The sequence below is a fragment of the Thalia democratica genome, chromosome 4 (genome assembly GCF_965202585.1).
Source record: "Thalia democratica chromosome 4, ktThaDemo2.hap1.1, whole genome shotgun sequence".
Lineage (NCBI taxonomy): Eukaryota > Metazoa > Chordata > Thaliacea > Salpida > Salpidae > Thalia > Thalia democratica.
The window spans coordinates 83,945,991-83,970,551 of record NC_139168.1 but is presented as its reverse complement, the minus strand read 5'-3'; the positions used below and the strand labels follow the sequence as shown (position 1 = coordinate 83,970,551).

The window sequence follows — 24,561 nt, the reverse complement described above, 5'->3', positions numbered from 1 at the left end:
CTTTATTTGAAGTGTTTATTTTAGTTTTGAGATTTTTGTACTGTTTACCAAGGGTGTGAAATAATAAAATTAAAGAGAACTTGTGTCTTAAATTTCAAAAGTTTAATTTATATTTTAATAGAAGTTTAAAAGTTATTTTAATAAAACTTTGTGAAGCTTTATAAAATTGTAGAATAGTTTAAAGCAAGCAGTTATAAAGCCAATGGTTAAATTAGTAAAAAAAATTGAACTTGATTTAACTTTTTTTTTATTTATTTAGTTATTTTAAGTTTTAAAATAAGTTTATTTAAAACAATTATATTTTGATTAAAATCTTTAAAACAACTTTTTATTATGGCTTTGCATAGTTAAATTTTTTTTTGGGAATTTAAACTGTTTTGTGCTAGTATATATGTTTTGTGTTTACAAAGTAAATGTCTTTAAAGTTTACTATAAAAGGTTAATATGTTTGGAATTTAAATAAAAAGTATATATTTTGAAAATAGTTAAAAGTTCAAATATTTTTTAAAGTTAAATACGTGTAAACACCTAGCAGTTTTTCTTAACCAAAGTTATCACACGAATTTTAATTAAAAGACAACAATCTCAACTAGTTGGGCAAGTTATATTGAAACATCTTAAATATACGTGTTAACTGCTTGCGAAATACATTTACTTCAACTTTTTATTGAGAAAATTTAAAAAAATGATTCATTGTTTTCAGTTTTAGCATTAGCTTGTGTTTTGAATGATATTTTTAATTGTAAAGGTTAAAATTAATTGAGAATACACAGTTTTAGCTAAAGGTATTTGATACAAAAGTTTTTTATTTGCTTTTTTCTTTGCTTTCAATACTTTCAGATTTAGTACATTTTTTTTTAGTATTTAGCTTACTACTTTTAAGCGTGTTTAATTATCTTAACGAAAATTTAAAACAAAGTAGTTTGTAAAACCTTGGAAACAAATTCAAATTCAGTCTAGGTAATACATAATTTAAATTAAAAAGAAATATGGTATAGGTGATTTGTACTAATTGATTATTTTTACTGATTTCAGAATGGATTATACTAAATTGCTTAGTCAGCATAATTAGTTCAGCATTACTGAGTAGCTAAGAAATTAAACAGCTTATATATTTACCCTTAACAATAAAACTTTATAAGCAAATATTAATTTTAATATTTTTTAAATAAAACTAACTTAAAATGTTTTTTATAAATTCAAGTAATTTAACTACACCGTTTCCGCAGCAGTCTAAGTAAAATGAGTCATTGTTCTTAGCTGTGGTTTGTATCAATTCAAAAAACATTTTAACCATTCATTATTTGTTTACACAAGTTGTTGCTGCTTGTTTAGTTAAATTTAGCAGTTTATTTTTTGTTCAAAGACTATACTGTACTTGCTATAGTAATTTATACTAAACTTTAATATCTTATAAATTAAAATATCTTTCATACAAACTTTTTACCTGCTGTTTAACTGTAGCAGTTATTTAATTGAGTTTTGAGCAAAACAGAAATATTTTATGTAGTTAAGATTTTTGTTCAAACTTTTTTTAATTTTTAGAATATTTTGAGCTAAATATAAAGTCTTTAGTGGTTTATTGACTGTGTAAAGTAAAATGATTGTTATTAAAAAGCTTTTTTGAACTTTTGTACTCAAGTTCAATGCTTGTAAACATAGTTTTAAATTTGAACTACATATTTAGTATTTTTAGCTTAAACTTTACTGTCATCAGTATTTATACGCTTATAAAGTAACATTCTATGATTTTGTTAAGCCTGTTTGTGTGTTTATATTCTCTCAAATAAAACTTTACTTAAAACTTCAAGTTTTTTGACTTAAATAACAAAGTTCCTTCATTTAACTTAGCTTCATTTAAGTTTTTATATGGCTTATAACTGTAGAATGTTTTATAACAAATAATATAATTACATAGACGGTAAACATGTAAAAATTTATAACTCATTATAAACTTACAGTATACCAAATTTCAAATACCACAAATTTTAAATTTAAATATTTTTTAGAGCCAGTTTATTTGAAAAAAGTTATATTATCTGAAATGTTTGTATTGTTAAGCCGAAAAAAGCGTGGGTTAATAATTTTGTTCCTTTAATACATTATTAAGTTAAGCATTGTTGAACTTGTTAACTGTAGTTCAAAATTTTAACCAGTAAAAAAAAAAAATTTATTTATGTTCAACGTTTCATTATTATATCGAAATTTATTTAATTAACTTCTAACCATTTTAATTTGTTTATGAGTTATTCCCATAAGTTTTCAATTTAAAACCAGGCATTAAGCTTAAACTTGATAAGTAAAGAACAAGTTATGATTTCTAAATCATGATCTTAATAATATGCATAGAAGATTTTTATTCTCATATGTATAAGGCTTTATTTTTTTATCTTTTGAAAATTTGTAGCAGTATCAAATCAAAGTATATTAAAAACCTTTATTATTTCTTATTCTTAAACATAAACTATATTTTGAACTGATAAATTTATATTAAGCTCAAAAATAAACAACAAGATTCTCAGAAACAGGTTACATAGGTTCAACAGGCAAAAGTAAAACTTTTCATTATGAATGAAGTGTGTAGACAACACACTGCGTTGTCATATTCTAAGCGCCAATAAGACAAATTTAGTAAGCACAAGTTGAGTAAATAAAAATGCTGTGAGCGTTTATGTGTGCAGATGTATTTGTATGTGTGTGTGTTAAGTGTAACAATTTGTTGTTTATTCTAACTTGGTAAGTCGCAAGTTTAGTTCAAATCAAAGGTGCTTAGTTTATTTGGGCAACCTAATAAATCTGAAATACTTGAAAAAACGTTTTTTAGTTATCATTATAGTTTAGCAAATTTTTTATGTATTAACTTATAATCTTTCAAGTTGAAACTGTTTGAATATATGAGCTGAATTCTTTATAACTTTATTTTAGTCTTATTTTAGCTAAAAGGTCTTTTAAGATTGTTTTTAAAGATTTGTTTTAATTTAAATTAGTCGAACTAAGTAGTCAAGTATATTACCTTAAAAATAATTTATATAAATTATAATATAATAGTTAGTTTGTTAAACTTAAACTCAAGTTCATATTTAAGAGTTATTATCAATTACAAAATAATTTTAACAGTGTCATATGAAAAGAAGTTTTGTTCTCTGACTAAAAATTTCGATAAAAGTAACAATAAGCTAATAAAGTATTTGTTTGAAGCTTTGTAGATTCTTTTTTTATCTTTAAGAGATTTCGAATGAGTTTTTTTTTAGTTATTTTAAGTTTAGTTACGTAATGAGAATAAAAATCTTGAAGTTTTGTAAAATTCATAGATATTCATGAAATTTTTTGATGCAAACATAATCTGACTTGAAATCTAGCTCGTTAAAAGCTTCTCTAGTTTACTTTAGCTCAACTTGGTAATGAGAATTTGTTAATTTTAGTTTCAAGTGGGTGTATTGTTGGTAAAATTTTACAAAATTTCACAAATAAAATATTTTCTATTCTTGACGTAATTTTTCATCATTTTATGGTATTGTTTTGCAGAAAGTCGATAAAAGTTGAAAATAAAACAATAGGTCTAGCAAACGTCATTTTTTAATAAAAGGTAGAATATAACTTTATTAACAAAAGAAATAATCGTTTTAATTTTGTATTAACAGTATTATTAAAAATTAAATCCAAGCTTAGAATTAAAGCCTTCTTAATATACATGATTGAAAAATAAACATTAAACTTTATTGATCATGGATATTATTAATGGTAAGTTTACAAAGCCATTCACACATCTCTTTCAAAACTAAATTGTTTATTTCATCATTTTAAGATAGTTTAACATATGAAATGTTTTCTTCTAGTTGTTTATAATAGTTTTTCAAAAATCGATTTTTTTATAACTCTTCTTTTTTTATTGCAAAAATTTAGTCTTTTGTTATTAGATATCTCAATCAGCTTTGAACAGTCATTTAAATATTCTAAAATAAATATCAATTAAAAAAGCTGTACGAGTTAATAACAATGTTAGTTAAAGTGAAAAATATTAAATGTATAAGATAGGTCAAAAAAGTTTTAGATTTAATAAAAAGCTTAAAATTTTGTTCAAACAAGGTTAATAGTCAACTTTAAATGAACTATTTTCCCGAAAAAATTTTTCTATCAAAGTTTCAAACCCAAATAACATTTAATTTTTTGTCATTTTCGATGATAAATTACTGAAACCACAATCTTTCAAATTACTTTAGAGCCAGCATTTTTCGGAAATACGTTTTATTAGTCATATAATTCCTAGGTGCAAAATTTTAAGCAGCTCTTTTCAAACTCAGAAATAACTTTTTGATTATTTTGATAAACTTGTTTGGATTGCATACGTAGTTTAGTTTCATTTGAATTTTTTTTTCCTGATATTATTTATAAATACAATTCTAGATAAGTTATTTTTCACATAAGTTTGTTTTTATTGTTTATTTTATAATTATTACAAAAAATATTAATTACTAAAACAGTAAGTTTTGAATTGAAAGCTTAAAAAAATATACTGATAAGTTCTACAAAACTCACAAAGAACAAAAGACAAGTATAAAATTATTTAGTCAAAAACTTATATCAAGTTTATATCAACATGCATATACAGAATATTTGCAAGAATTCTATATTCGCGTTAGCAATTTGCGACGAGTTTTAAGCAGTTTTTCACAAAATTTTTATCAAGTAATCAATCATGCAGCTTACCTAGCGCGCATTGTACTGATTCTCAATGCTATATTTGGAAACAATGAGATTTGGTTTGCATATAAATTGTTTTGTGTTTTCTACTTAATACTTTGGTTTTGAATATTTAAAAATAGCACTAGCAGTAATTGAATTATAGTTAATTTTTTTTTTACTTTTTATTTACTTGGCTTTGCTAAATATACTACTTTAGATTAACAGAAAATTTTAATCGATCAAATAAAAAATAACTGCGTTTTTAGATATTTAAGCTGATAAAGTAGTTATAGAAAAACTAAAAACTTTTTTTTTGTGTTCTTAATACAAAACTATGTTTTAGTTCAACAGTTTAATAATACTGTGGTTTAATTCAAATACTTTTTGTCCTTTATTACATCAAAACTACGTCATAAGAGTGTCGCTATTTCCTAACGCTTAGGTTAAAATATTTTCAGTTGCAATTTTAACAATACACGCTAAATGAAAATAAAATAAACGTGATACAAACGAACAGTATTTTACTCTCTTTTTTTATTAATTGTTTGTAGACTATTTTTTGATATTTTTACAACTGGTTAAAACTAACTACAAAATATGACCTTTAAATTTTTAAAAGAGTTTTATTGGTTTTGCTTTTTGTGAATAAGTTAAAAATTAAGCTTTATCAAAAAACTTATAATAACATTCTTTAAAGTATTAACTTTTTTTTTTATTTTCTACACTTTACAGAAAAGTATGCTTTTATGTTAACTTTAAGTAATTGTACCTGAATAATATTATTTTTAAAACCAAAGTAAAATGTTTACAGCTTCTATATAACTTTTAACTATACTTTTCCATAAATTCTTTATCTGATCTACACTTTCCTATCTTTTTCGAAGACGCTGTAGTGAGTAAAATGTTAAAAATAGAAAGGTAAGTTTCTATTTGAACAAATGTTTAGATATTGTGAGTTATTTTGTTGAATATAATCACTTATTAAGAAGTTTCTGAAAAGTATTATACAGTTTTTTTGAAGATTTATGACGATGAGTTAAAACTAACAGATAGTTTTAAATAACATTGTATTTGTTTTTTAAATGGTACAATTTAGTTTATAGTTCGAATATTATTTATAATTTTGCTCATTGCAAAAACCTCGTGGTAAAACTGATAAATAAAAAGTGCAACATTGTTTCATTTCTAAAATCATTTTTTGCTTCAAAACGTGAAATAATTAAAACAATGGAAGCAAAAACTACTTTCTATTTTGCGACATTTTAAACAACAACATTTTGTTTGTTGTCTCAATTTTCCTATTGTCAACTTTACTGTGTGACGTCACTTTTTGTATTTTTAATATTTCGCGTCTCAAAATGGACGTTGGATGTCTTAAATCGTCTCAAAATTTGTCTCACTTGGACATAACAAAGAAATGTCCACTTTTACTTTTTCAAAAATACTCATGTTCCCACCTAAAACAAATGTGTATTTTACTTTTTAAATCACATTAACTTAAAGAAATACTGGAGTTTTACCCAAGTTTTTGCTCAAGCTTCTTTGTTTCAACTAATAATTAATAAAAAAAAACAATTTGTTATAAATATTTTAAAATGTATCGGATAATTTACAACACTGGTTTTTATTACATATAATATACGAAAAAGTTTTTGTTCTATCGTTTTTACTCATTATGAATACCAGTAGGAATACAAAAATAAAATATCGCTACAACAATTATACTGTATATAATCTACAAAATCAAGTTGTAGTTTACTTTTATTTGTTATAAATATCTATAGTAAAAGAAAAATAAGCAATCATTACAATAATTATACTTTACACAGATCGACAAAAGATCACCGCCCTATAAGCAAGATCTACACAAAGGAGCATCCAATTAACAACATCTTTTTCGTGTCAGCCAACCAACCCGCCTTCATTCAGCTACCGAAAGGTTCGAAGGTGCTGCAGACCCCCAAGAAATCCCCCAAAAAGAAATTGGTTAAGAGGAACCAGTTGTCGGCAGCGGAAAACGTAGAGAGCGTAAAAAGAAGATTGCCTTTGGAGTATCACGGAATTCCGACTGAAACTATTAAGAGAGTTGGTTGTTAATTTCTCGTTGTTATCTCAAAAAGTATAAGGCTTTCTTTAAAGTTCTAATGTTTTTTTTTATTGTACATTAACAACTTATACTTTAAATAGGACAATATTTTGTTTGAAAGCTTGATTTGTTTTCTGCAAGCTAATTTCATTTTAAGTTATAATTGATTAGTAACTTTCTAGTAGTAGAAACCAAATTGTTAAGTTTTTACAAGTTTTACATAAGAAAACAAACTTCAAAATTTTTGAGCTCAGAGTCACGTATTAATCACAGAACTTACTGTATTAATATATATTATAAAATTATTATAAAAATATATAGTATATTAAAAACACCAAACACTGTCACAACAGGTCTGCTTGCACCCGGAAGGCATCGATTTCTTCAATTCCCGGATTTCCCCGAAACAGCAACCGCCCCCTTCACCCGAGCAACCGGTGAACCTCACTTTAGGTTTGCTTATTTATTATATTTTATCCGGTAATTTATCTGCCTTATTTCAAACTTTAAGTATCACATGAAAAATTTCGATTGTGTGTAAACTCCAAAACTATCATTAAATAATTTAAAGCGTTTTAAACTTCACTTTAGGGAAACTACCCACCGAGTCGGACCCCATGCTAACGTCAGCAGCCGTGAGAGACGAGGCCGTGACGTCACTGAACAACCAGCCAATGACGAGCCAGCAACCACAAGCGAGTTAGTTTTCTCTTTTTTTTGTTTTCGAACTCTTTACCTCCACCAAGTGGTTGTAATTAAACGATAAATGTTTGAGAAAAACGAAAAAAAATCATTTCGGTTTTGAACCGGTTGAAGCCGTTTGATTGAAAACAATTGAAATTTTTCAGGAGACCTCGAAAATAGCAGCAATCCGCAACTTACCACATTGGACAACTATCAGGTCAGTTGTTTGTTATTAACTTAATTTTAAAATTTTTTGTTTATTATCAATGTTGAGTTTTTATCAGCCTAGTATTTATAGAGACGTTCTCAATTTTTCGGTGTATTTTTTTTCATAATATTCATTGGTTGTGTTCTAAATACGCTTAAAGTAATTTATACTAGTTTAAACGGTTATATAGATATATATTAGTTTAAGACTTTCGAAGATTTTGATATAATTTTCAAAATTATACAACTATCTATATAACATAAGTGACACTTTGAAACGTCAAGAAAAAAGTTTCAATAATTTTGAAAATATTTAGTTAGATAACAATTACTGTTACTTGTACAAAACTGTATACAGTTTATTTTCAAAATACAGTTATTAGAATTAATCTATCGAGATTAGTTGTAGAGTTTTTATAATATATAATTTATCCTTTATTTTGTATGAACATATCATGCAAAATATTACTAGCATTGTGTTAGTTATAACTTTAGTGAGCAATGTTTATTTGAACAAATAATTGTTTAAATCATTTTTAAATAATTTCATGCAAATCAAATTCAACCAAGTGAAAACTAACAATTTCGTTGTTAAGTTAAGGTCAAGAAATAAAGTGGGGGTATTGTTTAGTAATAGCTTAAGTAAGATTAGTGATTTTGTAAATTTGTTTAAAAGTTTTGTCAAACTATTTTAAAAACTTGTTACTTTTTAAATACACTTTTTAAAGTAGTTTTATTTTTCAAATTATTTTTTATTATTTAGAAACCGTTTTAAAACGTGTTTAAATAAATAATATCATAAGGACTTTTGGTTACATCATTCTATATAGAATAGCTCAAACTAGCAAGTACAAATTTCTTAGGAAAATAATAACTTTTTTAAGTGCTTTATTAACTTTTATTTGTACTGTAAACAGCTAGCGAAGCTGAATAATTGTTTTCGATTTTGATTAATAGCGACTTTTTTTTACGACGCAGGAATAATTTCAATCACGTCATTTTATATTTTCATGTAAAATAACCGAAACTTTCAAAGCCCACTCAAGAATCAGTTCATAAACATTTTTCTAAAAAACTTCTCTAACAAAATATACCTTGCGACTATTTTAACCGATGACATATTTAGAACGTCAACGAACTACAGTACACTTGAATGTAAATATTTTTTCTTTTGTTAGCTGTCAACTACTTTTTTATCAAACGTCAATCTCGAATTTGTGTTGAAAGAATGTAATAAGTATGTGAGATATTCAACACTCAAGCATTAGTGCTTATCAATTTGAATATTTCAAGCGTCGAGGTTTTATTTCGATGTTTATGTGTATTACTGTTTACTGGCTGTCATGTAAACAATTTCACACAATACTTCAGTTTGTACCAAAAGCCGTTTTGAGCAACGATAAATTAAATCGCAAATGTACGTGTCAGTAATATTTAATTTATATATAAAACCAAACGAAAATACAACTTCGCTTTGACTTGTTTGTGTACGTATATTTATATGTATAACCGAAATTCTATGTATAGTAGCACGAAAATTTGTTTAAAATTATAATGCACGAACAAGGTACGAATTTATTCACTTATGATCGAAATTTTTTATGTTTACTAATATAGATATTTCTCTCAACTAAAAAAATATCGGTCGATTTACAGAAATATAAAGAGCTAATTTAATTAATAATGTACAAATTAAATATTTATTTACTACCATTTTATGTGGCAAATTAAAAAAAAAAGTCACAATTCATTCTACCACGGAAACCTGGTAATAACTAAAATATTTTTTTTGAACATTATTATATATGTATACTAAAATGTAAATATTTATATTGATAAACTGTTTTCACAGCAACAAGAAATGAATTTCGCAGCTTACGACCAAAATGTTATGTGCCAAAGTATGAATTCGGATTTCAGTCTAAACAGTGTGTACTTGAATGGTTAGTTTGCTTAAATTTAAACCAGCGATTCTCAACCTGGGGTATATTCCTTTGCTTTAGGGGGTAAATTATGTTTATTACAAGTATTTTAAATTAATTTTTATTAATTATCTTTTTATTTTATAATTTAGTATTTAAATTAATATTGCAAATTCTTTTATTTCTTATAGTAAATAAGCTTAAAGTTCAAAAAAGCAAGTTTTTTTCTTAGAATTAAACACTTTTTTGTAAATTTAGTAATTACATTCCAAAAAGGGGTAAATTTAGTAATAACCTATAAAAAATGGGTAAAACATGAAAAAAGGTTAAAAACCGCTGATTTAAACAAACGTCGTCTTCATATAACATTAATTGATGTGTTAGTTTGTTATTTGAACAGTATAGAACACTTAAGTAATTTTTACAGTTTTTTCAAAATAAAATGTTTGTCTTTCAGTTTTCGAAAAAACATGTTTGTAATTGGCTAGATTTAAAAATGAAAGCAGTGATTCTAAACTGAAGTTGAGTTTTAAAGAGCAAAATTAATTAGTTACAAACTTAATAAAAAATATTCTAAAACTAGTTTATTTTAGAAACAAAGTATTATGCTTTGAGTAATTTCTAATTAAAACTTACATTAAAATGTTAAGTAACTTCACTGATTCTTTCAACATTAGTCCCAAAAAACATTTAAAAACTGAAACTTTATATTTTTAAACTTTAAACTAAAAAATAAAAAATACTTTCAACATTTTTTACTTTCAATGCACCTTTATCGAGCTTTCTTACTCACTATTGCGTCACACTGCAGATAGGAAGTGAGAAACAATAGAAACTTTCAAAACCCTCAACTTTTTGTTTTATTAGCTTGTATTTTATGCATGTGTTACACAATAGGTTTTTTCCAAAACAGATTTGTACAATGGTTTTACTTTTAAACACGCTTCTAACTAAATTTGCTTAATTGAATAGATAACTTCCAACTTTTAATTTCATGCGTTAAAAGGTTAATATAGGGTTTGTTTATCGAACCTGGAAAAAGGTTAAAAGAATGTAGTCAAGATCTTCACAACAATTGAAACCTACTTCTTTGTATGAGATGGTCAACTGAACTTTTTTTTATAATGCTAACTTAAAAACAACAATAAGATTTTTTTGTGAGTAAAAATAGAACAATAGAAATTCGAAACAAGACTCAAACAATGGCTTACTACTACTTTTACTCGATAAACGTTCTTGAAAGACAATCAGTTTTTTCATGCACAAAGTTTTGAGTAAATTTAGGGTGATTTATTTAAAGGGTCTATTAAAAGTCACATACAATGGATTTATGCATTTAGAACAATAATCAGTTTTTTTTTGTGCGAAAAAGAAAATGAAACAATGTAAAATAGCAACTTAATTTTATAAACAGTTTTCAAAAAGACAATTGAAGTTTTTTGTTCATGAATAAGAATTTAATTTAATGGTTAATTTAAGGCTGCCTTAAACTGAAACTATAATTAAAATTATAAAAATAAACCATGTTAAAACTATTATGCTTTTAATCTTGATTTTGAGCTAAATGTAAATATTTTAATATTAGTTTTTCAACAATAAAACACCGAAATTTTACAATTCATTTAGTTGAAAACTAAAATTTGTAAAAAAAGTTTTGTATTTTATTCTTATAAAACTTGTAAGCTTTATTTAACAAAAAAACTTTTACCAAGCTTTGTACTATAAGATAATTGAAAAGTATGTTTTCACTAAAAACTTTATTGTTCTTGTGATTAAGAATATTTAATTACTAGAGGCTTTTTTTAAATAAACTTGATAAATGCTAATGATTATAAGTCTGCTTATTGTTTTAAATTTATTTATAGATCGTTAATCTAAAACTTATGTATTCTCCTTTCTACTATAAAGCTTTTTATCAAACATAGGTAGGAGAATGAAAATTTAATAGTGAAAAATTTACATTTCTAAGCTAATAACTTTTTTAGGACAGCTTAAACTTTAGTTTATAAAATTTCATTAGTACTTTACTTGTTTTTAAACTTCTTCAAAACAAGTAAAAAACTTTTAAACCTTACTAAACCATATAAAAAGTTTTTAAGTTTTAATCGTCTATATTAACTTATTCATTATCAACAAAATAGTCAAAAAACTTTGCATACATGTTTTTTAGTTTTAAAATCATAAAAATATGTATGGAAAATATTTATTATTTAAAAATCATAACATAATACTTGAAACAAAATTAAGAAACTATCAAATTTTATTTTACCAACTGAAGTTGTTCATAAAAAAAATCAAACTTTTACACACATTTATTGTTTTGATATATGAAGAAAAGCATAAAAGTCATAAGATAAAGCAACTAAAGTGTTGCAAGTAAAATTTTTAAACTTTTAAAATGACGTGTGCTGAACGGTTGAGTCATTAAAGCGAAACCACAAAATAAAACATCATCTTTTTTATGTAAGCATGAAAATGTTGCTTGTTTTAGTTAAACAGCTTGCCTTGTTTGTATGACCTAACAGATTTTACTAACCTACTTGGTTTTAAATTTATAGACCTTTCTTTTATTGCTATTTTAATATAAAAATCATACTTTATTGTATAACTGCACCAATCAACAAACAAGTGATAACAAATAACTTTTAATAATTAATCTTCTATACTTTATGTTTTTTATGATATGCACAAACATAGAAAAAAATACCAAAGACTTTAAAGGCATCAAAAACTTAAAATTCCAAGTACCTATTGGTGTTGTGTTTAACATAAACATAAATAAAATTACCAGCTAACCACGAAGTTAAATTTAACTTTAATTAACAAACAACAATTTAAACTAACAATTTGTAATTATTTTACAGACTCTATAAACGCGGGTCAGATGTACAACCAGCAACAAGCTGGACCATTCACAGAAGACTTCCCTGGCAACAACGGTTACCATGGCAACAACACGATGAACCTGCAGGCTTGTCACGGCAGCAATTTTACCCTTGACAACGACGCCCCTAATTTCCAGGGCTCAATTCAAAACGACGTAGACATTTTTTGCGGCACCGGTCCTCATAACAACCAAGCCACCCCAAAAAAATCCCCCATGATGGTCCACAACTCAACCCATGTTGACCCTTTTATCGGGAATTCCCCAATGAACTGCGTTAGAAATTCCCCAATGATGGGCGATTGCTCTGGGACTTCAGCAAGTATCAGGGACTCGCCCCAAATGGGTTACCACGTCGCTAACTCCCCTATGATGGGTAGCTACGTCAGGGATTCCCCTATGATGAGTAACAGAGACCCGACGCCGACGAGCATTTTTGCCCAAAACTCCCCTGACACCACGAGTTACGCAAATTCCCCTGTGATGAAACTGTACGAGAGCTCCAAAACCAACGACGAGAATTATTTAAACAACTTCGGGATCCAGACTTTCGACCACGTTGCAATGACGTCATCAGTCCAGGACGCGAAAAACTGTGACGTCGTTAAGACAAAAAATCTCTTCTCGTCTGAAAAATCGGCGTTCTCCGCCGTCGCCCAGAAGCCGCAAAGCGACGACTTCAAAATGACGTCACAATTCGAATACAACAAAGAAATTTTCTCCTCAGATGTAAGCAACAGAAACAACATACAACAAAATTTGCACGACCAGCAGCAGTACTTGAACCAAGACGTCGTTTTCGGTAATTGTGACGTCAGAAAGATCAACTATGACGTCACAAAGATGTTTAACGGCGACCAGCTGATGAACGACTCTGGAATTTCGTCACCGGGCTCCAACGGTGACGTCATAACGAGTCCGCAGAGAGAAGCTGCCGTGACGTCACAAATAAAGCAGAATGATTACAACAACCAACAGGTTTGAGTTTTTTTTTAATTTAATCGGTTTTTTATAGTTTATATTCGTACCAAAGTTTACAAAAAGTTTTTATAACTGCAACACAACCTTAGTCTTTAATTAAGTTTAATTTGAAGCTAATATTTGTTTAACCTTTTGTGTCTTAAAATTTTATTACCATGTAAGATGTACCTTCTTATTTGTTATTAAACTTACACTAAATAACTTTGCAGATGATGCCAAACACCATTCAGTATAATCATGCGAACGACTTCTTTGCAAACCAGAACTTTGCTGTTGACTACACCCCACAAAGTAAAGCTTAGACTAAGTTGTTTGTTTTGAGATATCTAAAGGTATCTAAAGTTAAAATTATTGCTGATAAAGTTATTTTAGAATGTTATTTTTCTTGTGCTTCAAAATAAATAATAGCTGATTCAGATACACTTGTTCAAAAAACTCTTGATTTTTTTTTAATTATTTCGTTTTTAAGCTTGTTATGTTAAAACGAGGATAACTTCCAGTATTTTTTTAAAAACTTTAAAATTTCTTAGTATAAAAAGCAAGTATATATAAACCAGAATATTACTTTACAGTCGCCAAAACTCCAATCTACAACTTGGACGATGCTGTACTGACGGAATATCCCCAACAACAATATATTATGACGTCACAGATGGACGTTCATCACCATGACAACGTGGATTTCGCCACCAGCCCAACCAGGAGGAAGGGAAAGAGGAGTTATGACGTAATGAGCAGGATGACGTCAGCAAATGGTGGAAAACCTGCCAGCAGTCAGTTTCTTTTTTTATTAATTATATTTATTTCTTTTTAGTACACGGTGATTAACGTAATGTATTTACTTTCCTTGATCAACAGCTATATTTGAAAAATAATAAAGAAAAGTTATAGACATTTTCATTGCTTTTGAAAAAAACTATAGTTTTTTTGTAAGTTTAGCACATACTTGTTTAAAAAGTTATAATTGTAAGTAGAAATTTAAATTTATAAATAGCAAAAAAAAGTATGACTTTAAATACATAAAACTATAGTGAATTGATGTTTTATAGTTTTTACTTGGTTACAAAAAAACAAGCAAAGCTTAGTGAAAAGTTGTGTTGAAAAGTTAGAAAAAAATTAAATTTTAATTACAATCAGTAAAAACAGTAAAATTTAAAAGTGTAAAATGAAGCTCAGTAAATAAGTTGTAACTTAGAAACTCTGTTCAAGCTAAAAGCAATTTAAACTTTTGTATTACCACGCATTTTTAGTATTGAGGTTTCACCTTTGCACATTAATTTATCACTAATCATGACACGAATATATAAGTAACAACATGATATTAAACAGGTGGTTATTTTTAAATCCAAAAAAGTAAAAATGCTGCATATAAGTTGCAAGTTTACAACTTAAAACAGTTCAACAAGTTGTTTAATCAAATATGGATTTTAAACTTGTGGCTGAACAAAAATATTAAGAAAATATATTAGAAGCAAGTAATTAATTAAAAAACTAAAGTAACAAAACTTTTAGAGCTTATTTATTGTTCTTTAGGTTACTTGTACAGCTTAAAGTATATATAAAGTTCACTTTTTATTATTTTTAACACTTATGGAGCAAACAAGCTTTAGCAAGGTCAAAAATAGTTTAAAACTTATACGTAAGGATAATCTACTTATTCATTACACATTAAAGTTAAGATTATAAAAGTATCTCGAATACAATTTTGATAATTTTATTAAAACTCAATTTAAAATCAGCTAATAGTTTTAGTAACTTATTTCAATATATTGTTGTAAAGTTCACCTTTTTGTATTTACAACTTCATACGCATATTTTTACTTAAACTTTATAAATGTGCGATGAATCATAACTGTATGTTGTGCTTTAGCAGCATTATCTAACGGTTAAAACTTTTACCCTAAAATATAATACTTTTATGACAATACTGTTAATTAATGCTATTATTGTTTCCCCAATGGAACATAATTTACTTTAAAAATTGATTTTAACTCCAACAATTAAAGAACTTTTATAAAAGCTTTAATAAGGTGAACTTTTTTTACTACTATATAAAAGTTTATTTATTGACATTAAATTGAAGTTTTAAAACTTATTTTATTTATTTATTTTTTATTTATAATCATTTTATGAGCAGTTAAAGTATTTAGAAGCTATATTAGTATAAGTGTAATAACACCAATATAAATCATTTGATATTTTTTTCAACAGCCAAAACGCACCAGCACTTGTGGGAATTCCTGAGAGATCTGTTGCTGGACAAAAGGTTCTGTCCTAGGATAATTGAGTGGGAGGACAGGGAAAAGGGGGTTTTCAAGTTCAAGGAGTCGGCTGAGGTTGCAAAAATCTGGGGTCTTCATAAAAACAACAAGAATATGACGTATGAGAAGTTGTCACGTGCTTTGAGGTGAATATTTGTTAAATTTATTAATTTATTTTGTAAAAATATAGTTTAGTTAAAGTTAGTATAGTAGAATATCATGAATGTTTAACAAAAAATTAAAATTTAGTTGATTTTAAGATATTAAAACATATTTTAAGGCATAATGTTTAAAAAGTGTTTTATAACAAAAGTTTTATTAAAAATCTGTCATAATTAAAACTATTGTATAATTTTTAATTAATTTGTGAGCATGTACAAATGAGATAATTTTTTTATGTTGAAAACATTGAAAATAAGTTTGTATTTAAAAGGTAAACTAAATCATATATTTAAGAGAAAATTCATATCTTTTGTTCTAAATAGGATTAATTGTAATCTTGAAAAAGCTGATTATAGGTTTACGCAAATAAAACTTTTTTAAAAACTTTATTACGGATTTTATTATAAACATTCTAAGCTTATTAAATAGTTTAGTTATTTTATTACTCATATTTCAGTAAAGTGAAACGTTTTAAACTTTTGAAATTTTAAACAAGTAATTTAAACTTTATTCTAAATCTGCATTTAAACGATAACATTATTGTCTTAGAGACTACTGATTAGTACTAGTTCGAAAAAAATTATACTTTTACAGCAATGAATAATTTTTTTTTCAGATTTAATTAATTTCAACATGTTTTATTATTTTTTACAGATATTATTACCAGAGAGATATGTTGATTCGTGTTCCCGGAAGGAGGCTTGTTTACCAATTTGGTGAAAAAGCTTATGGTTGGTTTTTTATTTATTACTTGTAATTAACTCAAACATCCAAAATTCTAACTCCCTTGCTGGTCATTCACATGTCTATACTTATCTATACTTGTAATTTATTTATGTATTTAAACCCTTACACATTAGATGAACAATGATTTTCTATCAAAGTAGGTGTAAATTCATTGGTAGCTACACTTCGATCTTTCAACTTAAACTTTAAAGCTTTTGACCGAAACTTCGTTTTGTTTCAAATAATTTAACTAAGTTAACAAGATATATCAATTCAGGATGGAGAGAAGGGGAAAAGCGTGAACCACCGACAAACGTCATGGACAAGACTTTTAATAAAATGAAAAATCTGAGTGTCTACAAAAAAGAAGTTTTCTCTTCAGATCTGAGGTCCGATTTGTTTCAGAACAACGACCAGGGATTGATCGACGTCAACAGTGAGTTGTTTTGTTGTTTGTGGGAAAGTTAAAAGTGCTTCTTGTATTTAAACCTTATAGGATAACGTTCCTAAAAGGCTGACTTTTCTAAAATGCAGACTTTATACTAAGTTAAGGCATAAAATTGTTTAATATAAATTATTTTAAATTTTAACAAGTATATATTATTTCTAATCAGCTTTCTGATGTTAAATATTTTTTAAGACGGTCTCGTCATGGACTTCAAGGAAGAAAATTATGACGTCACAAAGCAGCGAGCCTCCGACATTATGACGTCACAAGACATCGACCTGATGACCCCTTCGGACTATGACGTAACAATGCAGACCGGAAGTTCTTCTGATCTTCCCGCGTTGGACACGCTTTGGTGCAAATAAAAAAAATAAATATTTCTGCTGCTTTTTTGTTAAAAAAAAAGGAAATTTATTGCACCAATAGTTGAAAACATTATAAAAATAAGTACTTTTTAAAACTTGAACAATTTTGAACGAGCTTTTTGTTTAGCTTCTAATATTTTAATTATTGCTGCTTTTAGTAAAAAAAATGTTTACTCTCTACATTCTAGGTATAACTACTATGTTTAATTTAAATATTTAGCTTGTATTTGAGCTTAGTATTTAATAAATAGTTGTTGAGTTCCTTAAGAGTTTGTCGAAAAAATATTTTTGTGTACAAACATTCGATATGTGTCAAACTCTCTTGTTAAATTTTTATTTCTTTTTTGTTTCTATAAAATATGCAATATTTCCATCGTACTTTTTACATGCTAATATTTACTTGAAAATATTCGAATACAAATATTTAAGAAAAATTTAAACGATCAAAAGTATTTTAGATTATTGAACATTTATCTATAAAAAAAAAATATTTTTATGTTGTAAACTTAATTACAGCATAAAAAATTCGTTTTTCAAATAAGTTCGTTACTTTTAGACATCATTTTTATAAATATTGATATATATATATATTTAAAAACAGCTGCTTTTGAAAATTATTGCATAATAATTAATATAAAGCTGCAGTTTTTGATGTCTTTTTTCTTTGTTATTCTTTTTTACTTTTCTATTGCATCAGATATTTTTACTCCTCCTTTTATTAGTTCGAATTCTGAAACAAAAACTTTTGTTAAAATTAGGTAAAACCTCTTTTTTTAATTTTAAGCTTAATTATGGTTTATAAAACTCTCTTTAATGAAAGCAAAGGCAAGTTTGAAATATATTTTTATAGGAATAACTAAAGTGCTTTAGAAAAAAACATTTTACATCAGTTTTTTTTTTTTAATATTTTTTTAAGCTTTAGAACTTATTATAACAAAGTGTTTTTAGTTTTTCTGATCATTTCTAAAATATAAAAATAAATAAATAAAAACTTCTAAAATTTTGGTTTCATACTAATTAAATAAATTTATTTTAAATAATAATATAACTGTTATTTGTAGCTTAATAATTGAACTATAACTATAAAAGGCCGAATTTTTAGTAACGTATTTAATAAAGATTCGTTTAAACAAAACATTGAACCAACCAGTTTAAATATGAAATAAATTTAAAAAAAACGAAACATAAAATAAGATTTCTTTTAATTCCAATATTATCTTACACTTACATTAAAGCAGGGATCAGAAGCCTTTTTGATTCGCGAACCGCACTAAAAAAATTCTTCCGCGGGCCGCAGTTGTTTGAAAACTGTTGTTCTGAGTAAATTAAAAATATTATTAGAAACTACAAATATGACGAATAAGCAATGAAAGACTATTTGTACAAAGTTTATATGAAACTATGAGCTTGCTTGTTCACTTCACCACAAAATATTTTCTTTTTATTGTTTAAAAGGTACATTCCTAGCTGAAAAATACTTTGAGGGCCGCATTTGGCCTGTGAACTGCAGTTTTTTGACCCTTGCATTAGAGTTTTGATTATTGCTAATTGATGAACTAACAGCTAAAAAACAATTATGTTTAAAAATTTTTTTAGCTGTTATTTTGGAAATGCAAAACTCTTTTCAGTTTTGAGAATAAGCAGAAATATAATAACTTCTAAAAAATAAAGCGCGATAAAACTTACTTTAAGAAACAAAAATGACTTACTTTGCTAAATTTATGTTTTGTATCTATAAGTTTGCAAATACAATATATATTTCTAATTGTAAAAAAGGTTCCAATGTTTTATATACCAGTATTGGTTTTTTGCTTTGCACTTTTAACTACATGGGTACTTACGTTACATATTATCACCATTTTTTTGTATTTTCATTGATAGTTTTTACGCTTGAAATTGACAAAAATAAACATTGTTGATAGTCAGACTTGTGTTAAACAAAAAATTCAAACTAATAAAAGAATTCAAGGAAAATTTGTATAAAATATTTTAAAATGTTAGCTAGTTCACATGTAACTTATATTGCTTAGATCTACTAAGTATTTTAGTCCAGCACTAATAAGTAATTCTTATTGTCACTTTTAGACCAAATAATTCTTAGTTGAAAAGTTGTAGACAACTTGAAATTTTTTTAACTTGTATAATATCTAGTAAAGAAAAACTATTTAACAGTTTTAAAACTTTAGTCGATTTTTAACATACAAATTAAGTACTGTATTATATGTTTTACAATTTTTAATTAAAAATACCCTTAGCAAATAATTGCTTAATTTTTCATATGTTTTAAACAATGTATTTTATAAATATGGACTATTTCTTTAAACACTTTAAAATTTCCTTAGTCTTAGTGTACGAAAAACTATACGGTTATCTAATCGTACACCACGTTTACAGTTTAATGTCTTGTCAGGATAATGTGTGATAACTTATATGTAAAAAGTTTCTTGTAAAAATCTAATTGCTCTTGGAGTATTCCGTATGGTTTTATAATTAATTACTTCAATTCATTAAACCACAAGTGTTTCAACTAAATAAGTTAAGTATTCACACTTTCTAAATTTGAAATGTTTCTATGTTTAGTATGTAAGGGCAATTATAAAATTAAAAGTCTTTAAATTTAGAACCAAAACCATTTAAAAAGTGTTATATTATTGACCAATAAATAACCATTTACTTAAAACTATTATTTTCTAAATGCTAACGTCAGGCAACCTTAAAAAAGATAAAATTTTATTAATTATACAAAAGTTTACTTTGAATTTATATTTGCTTATTTTTTATTTTGAACATATAAAACGATATATAAACATTAAGATCGAAGTAAAAAGTTTTAGCAAACAATTTTTACGAAACTTCTTACCAAGACAAAAGTTTATAAACGTTTTCTGAAGTTAAACAATGTCCATAAATTAATCTAATAGAAATATTATAAAAAATTTAACTAAAACTGTTTCTTCTTTTAAACATTAAAAAGTAAATAATAGTCATTATTTTTACTAACTACATAGCATTAAAAAAAAAGTCAAAGAACTTCAAAAAAAAATTATAAAATTAAAGAACAAAACCTGACTGAACTCAAACTTGTTTTTTTTTGTTGGCTTTAAGCAACAACACTTAGTTACAACAATTCGTGCAGCTAAAGTTTACTAGTTTAAAAATTGCTAAATTTTAATTATGTTGTAGTTTGTAGTATTTTAAACTTAGATTATCAAGCTTCTATTAGTATGTTTGCTCTGAGATAAAATAAAATTAAGTTTTAAAACAGATTCTTTTAACTCAATTTAGTTTATCTGGGTTCTGCTTTAAACAACTTAAAATAAAATGTTTATTATTGAGATTTACATTTATATACAAAATTTATCATGTTAATAAAAAAAAAATCATCATTAATAATAAACTTAAATGTAACAAAATATTTATATGTCTATTTATTATCAAAAGTCAAAATTGTTGCAATAAATTTGGAAGAATTTTTTTTATGTGGTAATTGTATTTAGTCACTTGAAGCAAGTCTACTTAACTCTTTTAAAGTTTAATTAATATTTTATTATTAAGCGACATAAAAAACGGTAAAAAAAATGTCTTCTAGGAATTTGTATTTAAAAAAAATCTTTCGTTAATAGAGTTATACACTGGATACATTATAACGTTTTGTCCAGGACTAAATAAGTTTAAGTACAAATTAGTATTTATTAATTAGTAAGTTATTTTTGTGATCAAAAGCATATGAATATTAAGACTATTATTCATTTTGTTTTTGTGGTATTTCAACAAAATTAATCTAAATTTAGTTGCTTTTTTATGATATATTATTACGATGTATAGTCTTGTATCTTATGAGAATTATATAAAAACTTAATATGAAATGTTTTATAAGCTCTTTATAAAATACAGTCTAAATTGTTACTGGAATTGAGAAATGCTAAAAAGTTGTTTAGTATAAAAAATTGCAAGTAAACATTAAACTATTGCAAACTAAAATAGATTCTAGTTGAACCTTGAATTTCAAATGTATACAATTAAAAGCACCAAATTTGAAAGCTTTTAAATGCTGATTAGAAAAGTGCTTTTTTGAATTCCACCATTATTACATCATAATCAACTTGAAATTTACGTTTCTTCAAACCAATATGTACATTAAAAAACTTAAAAATTCCGAGAAGCTTAAGCATTTAACAAATTTAAAGTGTATTTTAATCTAAAAATAAGTTGAAAATAGGAATGTAGATAAATACATTTACTATTCAAACAACTAGTGGATATTAAAGAGTTCAGTCAAAATTTAATTAATATTATGATAATTATAACTCTAAATACTTATAAATTTAGATTATCTGTGTTTGAGGTAAATAGCTCCATACTAAATGTTTCCTATAAAAATTATCTATTTAGTACCACAGTAAACAATTGTACATGCATTAATTAAATCAAAAGTAGATATTAAAAGTTAAGTCAAGATTAAATTAATATTTTAATAATGTAATGATTCTTTAACTATGTGTGAGGTAAATAGCTCTAAGTTAGTTGAAAATTAGTTAAATGTTTCTAAGTTTCCACACATTCTGGCAAACTGAGTAATATAAGGTTGGATTATTTTACAAAATCTTTATCTTCAGTTTAAGAAAAAAATCTTTTTGGATCAAGTTTTTGGTTCCCAGCAGAAAAATTTAATTTTGTTTGGGTACAGTATGAGACTGATCTTTTAAAAAAGTGAGCTTAGTCTAAATTTCTTACCAAAAAAAAGTTCACCAAGGTTTTTATTTCTGCCTTTATTTAAGAAAATTTACTTTGTAAAAAGTATAAAAACCCTTCAATTTAGTGGTTTATAGACCAAAACAAATTAAAGCTAGTATTTTTCAACTTTTTTATACCTGTAAACTCTGTAAACTTGTTTTTATTTAATTAGTTTACACCTATAAACCTAGAATTTTATTGTAAACTTATGAAATTTATAAATTAAAGCATCCATAGTTTCTATGTCAAATTATTATCCCAGTTATATAATTACTAAGATTGTGTGCAAAATTAAGTAAAACAATGTCATTTTTGAATTTTCTTACAAACCTTAAAAATACAAAGTTACTCTGACTTACACTTGCTAATTTGAAGTTTTGAAAGCCTCTGTTATTTTTGTTCCATTAATTTTGCATTTTTTTTTTTAATTTTTTACAGTTTATTATCAACAAAACAATGTTATAATAATTTTGTATGAGTATATAGTATTTTAACTCTAAATATTGTTTTCTTCTATAAAAAGACAAGAAAACTTATATTTTCAAAAACCTGAAAAAAAAATAGAAAGCCTAAAAAGAATTTAGAATTCTGAATTGGCCAACCTGAGTTAATCAAGGAAAAATTTTCATTTTATTTGCTAAAAAATATTTGCTAATATTTGTAATCAAAATATCATTATTTAGAATAAGGTCTGCCAAACTTATTTCATAAGTCCCCCTGTGACAAAAAATAATTATGACTCCTCCAACAACATTTTTCATAAAACTAATGTAAATGCACCTAAGACCTTTTTACACTTATCATCAATTCTAGAATATCAAGTGAAAAAGATCAGTTAACATCCTGTGGCCCTCTTTAGGAAACCTTGATGTAGAAGAATGATTCTTTTGAAAGCTATAATCATTATTTTGAATAAAATACTTTGTTTTGAAGAAATATTTTAGTTTTTTATATATTTTCATGTGTAATTAAATTTTTAACAAATTTTGTTTAACTTTACCCTTAAATTTTTGATAAGTTATGAAATATTTTGTAATATTAATCAAACCTGATTAAGGAAACAAATTTACAAGTAATGTTTAAATAGATTATTAAGTTAAACTGAAACATTCCTATGAGGATCTATGGAGTATTTCTCTCTAATCCATGGTGAGTTAATTTGACTAATTACTCAATAAAAAAAAGTGGAGTAATTTATTTTTAAAATAATTTAAATATCATTTTGAAACAAAACAGCTAAGTTATCATTTTTTTATCAAGATTTAAACTTGACTAAATTAAATGATGTGTTTCAAATTCAACGTTGGGAGTATTTTGTTAAGGCAATAAGAGGTAAATCAGATTAAATAAAGTAAGCCCAAATTTATACAATAGCTGTGACCTACATTATTTAACTTACTAGTTTTTAAGTTTATTATAAAAGTTAAATACTCACAGTAAAGATATACTATTTATAAATATTTTCCTACAGCTTGTGAGCAAAAGTTTTACAATTTTTTCATTTCAATTCACTTGAAAAAATTTGAAAAAAAGCTTCTTTCATTTAGTTTAAAATATACAACAAAAAAGTTCTTTCTTACCAAAAAAAGATTTTCTTTCTTTTTTAATAAATTGAAGTATTTTTTAAGGGCATAGGGGGTTAAACACTTTTTTCAAAATTTAATCTTAATTTATATAGCTTTTACTAAGCTACAAGATGCTTTTTACCGATTTAAATTAATTTTTGAGATATAGCCACTCAAGGTTAGAGATAACAATAGAATCCTTATAGGAGGCGCAAACTAAAAGGGCAAATAACTAGAAATCACTAAAAATCTATCTTCTCCTAAGTTTTTTGAGATAACTACCTCAAACTTTCAGGAAATGTTTCTTGTAATATTTAGAAAACTCTGTAAGAAAGGATTTTTTAAAATTAAAAAAAAAAGTTTATAACAAAAGAACAAAAAAAAAATTGTTTTTTTTTATTTTCTATTAACAATTTTTATTTTTAACTTAAAAAAAGTTTTCCGACAGAATTTTCTAAGTATATCGAGGAACACTTTTTAAAAGTTTGAGTTAATTATCTCAAAAATCGTAGGAGAAGATAGATTTTTAATGAGATAGTCAATTTTTGCGTTTAAGTTTGTGCCTCCCATAAGGAACCTATTGCTGACTCTGACTTTGACCGACTGTATCTCAAAAATTATTTTGAATTTTTAAAATTTGTAAAAAGCATCTTGAAGCTCCGTAAAAACTATATAAACAAGATCAAATTTGAAAAAAAAAAGTATTAACCCCCTTATGCCCTGAATTAAATTATGAAGACACATATTAGTTTGCTTTTTCTATTAAAATTTTTAATCTGATAGATAACCTTAATTATTTGAATTAAATAAGCTTGAAGTTATGAAAAATATTAAAAATGTATATTTATTTTTT

The 24,561-nt window shown here is 25.6% G+C and overlaps 1 protein-coding gene across 1 annotated transcript; it reads left to right on the top strand.

The window, feature by feature from the left end:
- Positions 1–5,492: 5,492 nt before the first annotated feature.
- On the top strand, positions 5,493–17,421 carry LOC145834452 (uncharacterized). The gene is made up of 13 exons (XM_082941885.1): positions 5,493–5,601; positions 6,513–6,768; positions 7,123–7,222; positions 7,361–7,468; positions 7,618–7,670; positions 9,513–9,603; positions 12,447–13,444; positions 13,657–13,738; positions 14,020–14,220; positions 15,659–15,854; positions 16,525–16,601; positions 16,874–17,032; positions 17,237–17,421. Exons 1-13 carry the CDS (start codon positions 5,585–5,587, stop codon positions 17,407–17,409), a joined length of 2,511 nt encoding a protein of 836 aa, XP_082798011.1. The 5' UTR covers positions 5,493–5,584; the 3' UTR covers positions 17,410–17,421.
- Positions 17,422–24,561: the final 7,140 nt, after the last annotated feature.

What these genes read in the sequence shown, in the direction of transcription:
- LOC145834452 (XM_082941885.1), top strand. An exon ending in CGACTGAAACTATTAAGAGA is followed by an intron (nt 6,769 to 7,122) that starts GTTGGTTGTTAA and finishes CTGTCACAACAG; the next exon opens with GTCTGCTTGCACCCGGAAGG. An exon ending in ACCGGTGAACCTCACTTTAG is followed by an intron (nt 7,223 to 7,360) that starts GTTTGCTTATTT and finishes ACTTCACTTTAG; the next exon opens with GGAAACTACCCACCGAGTCG.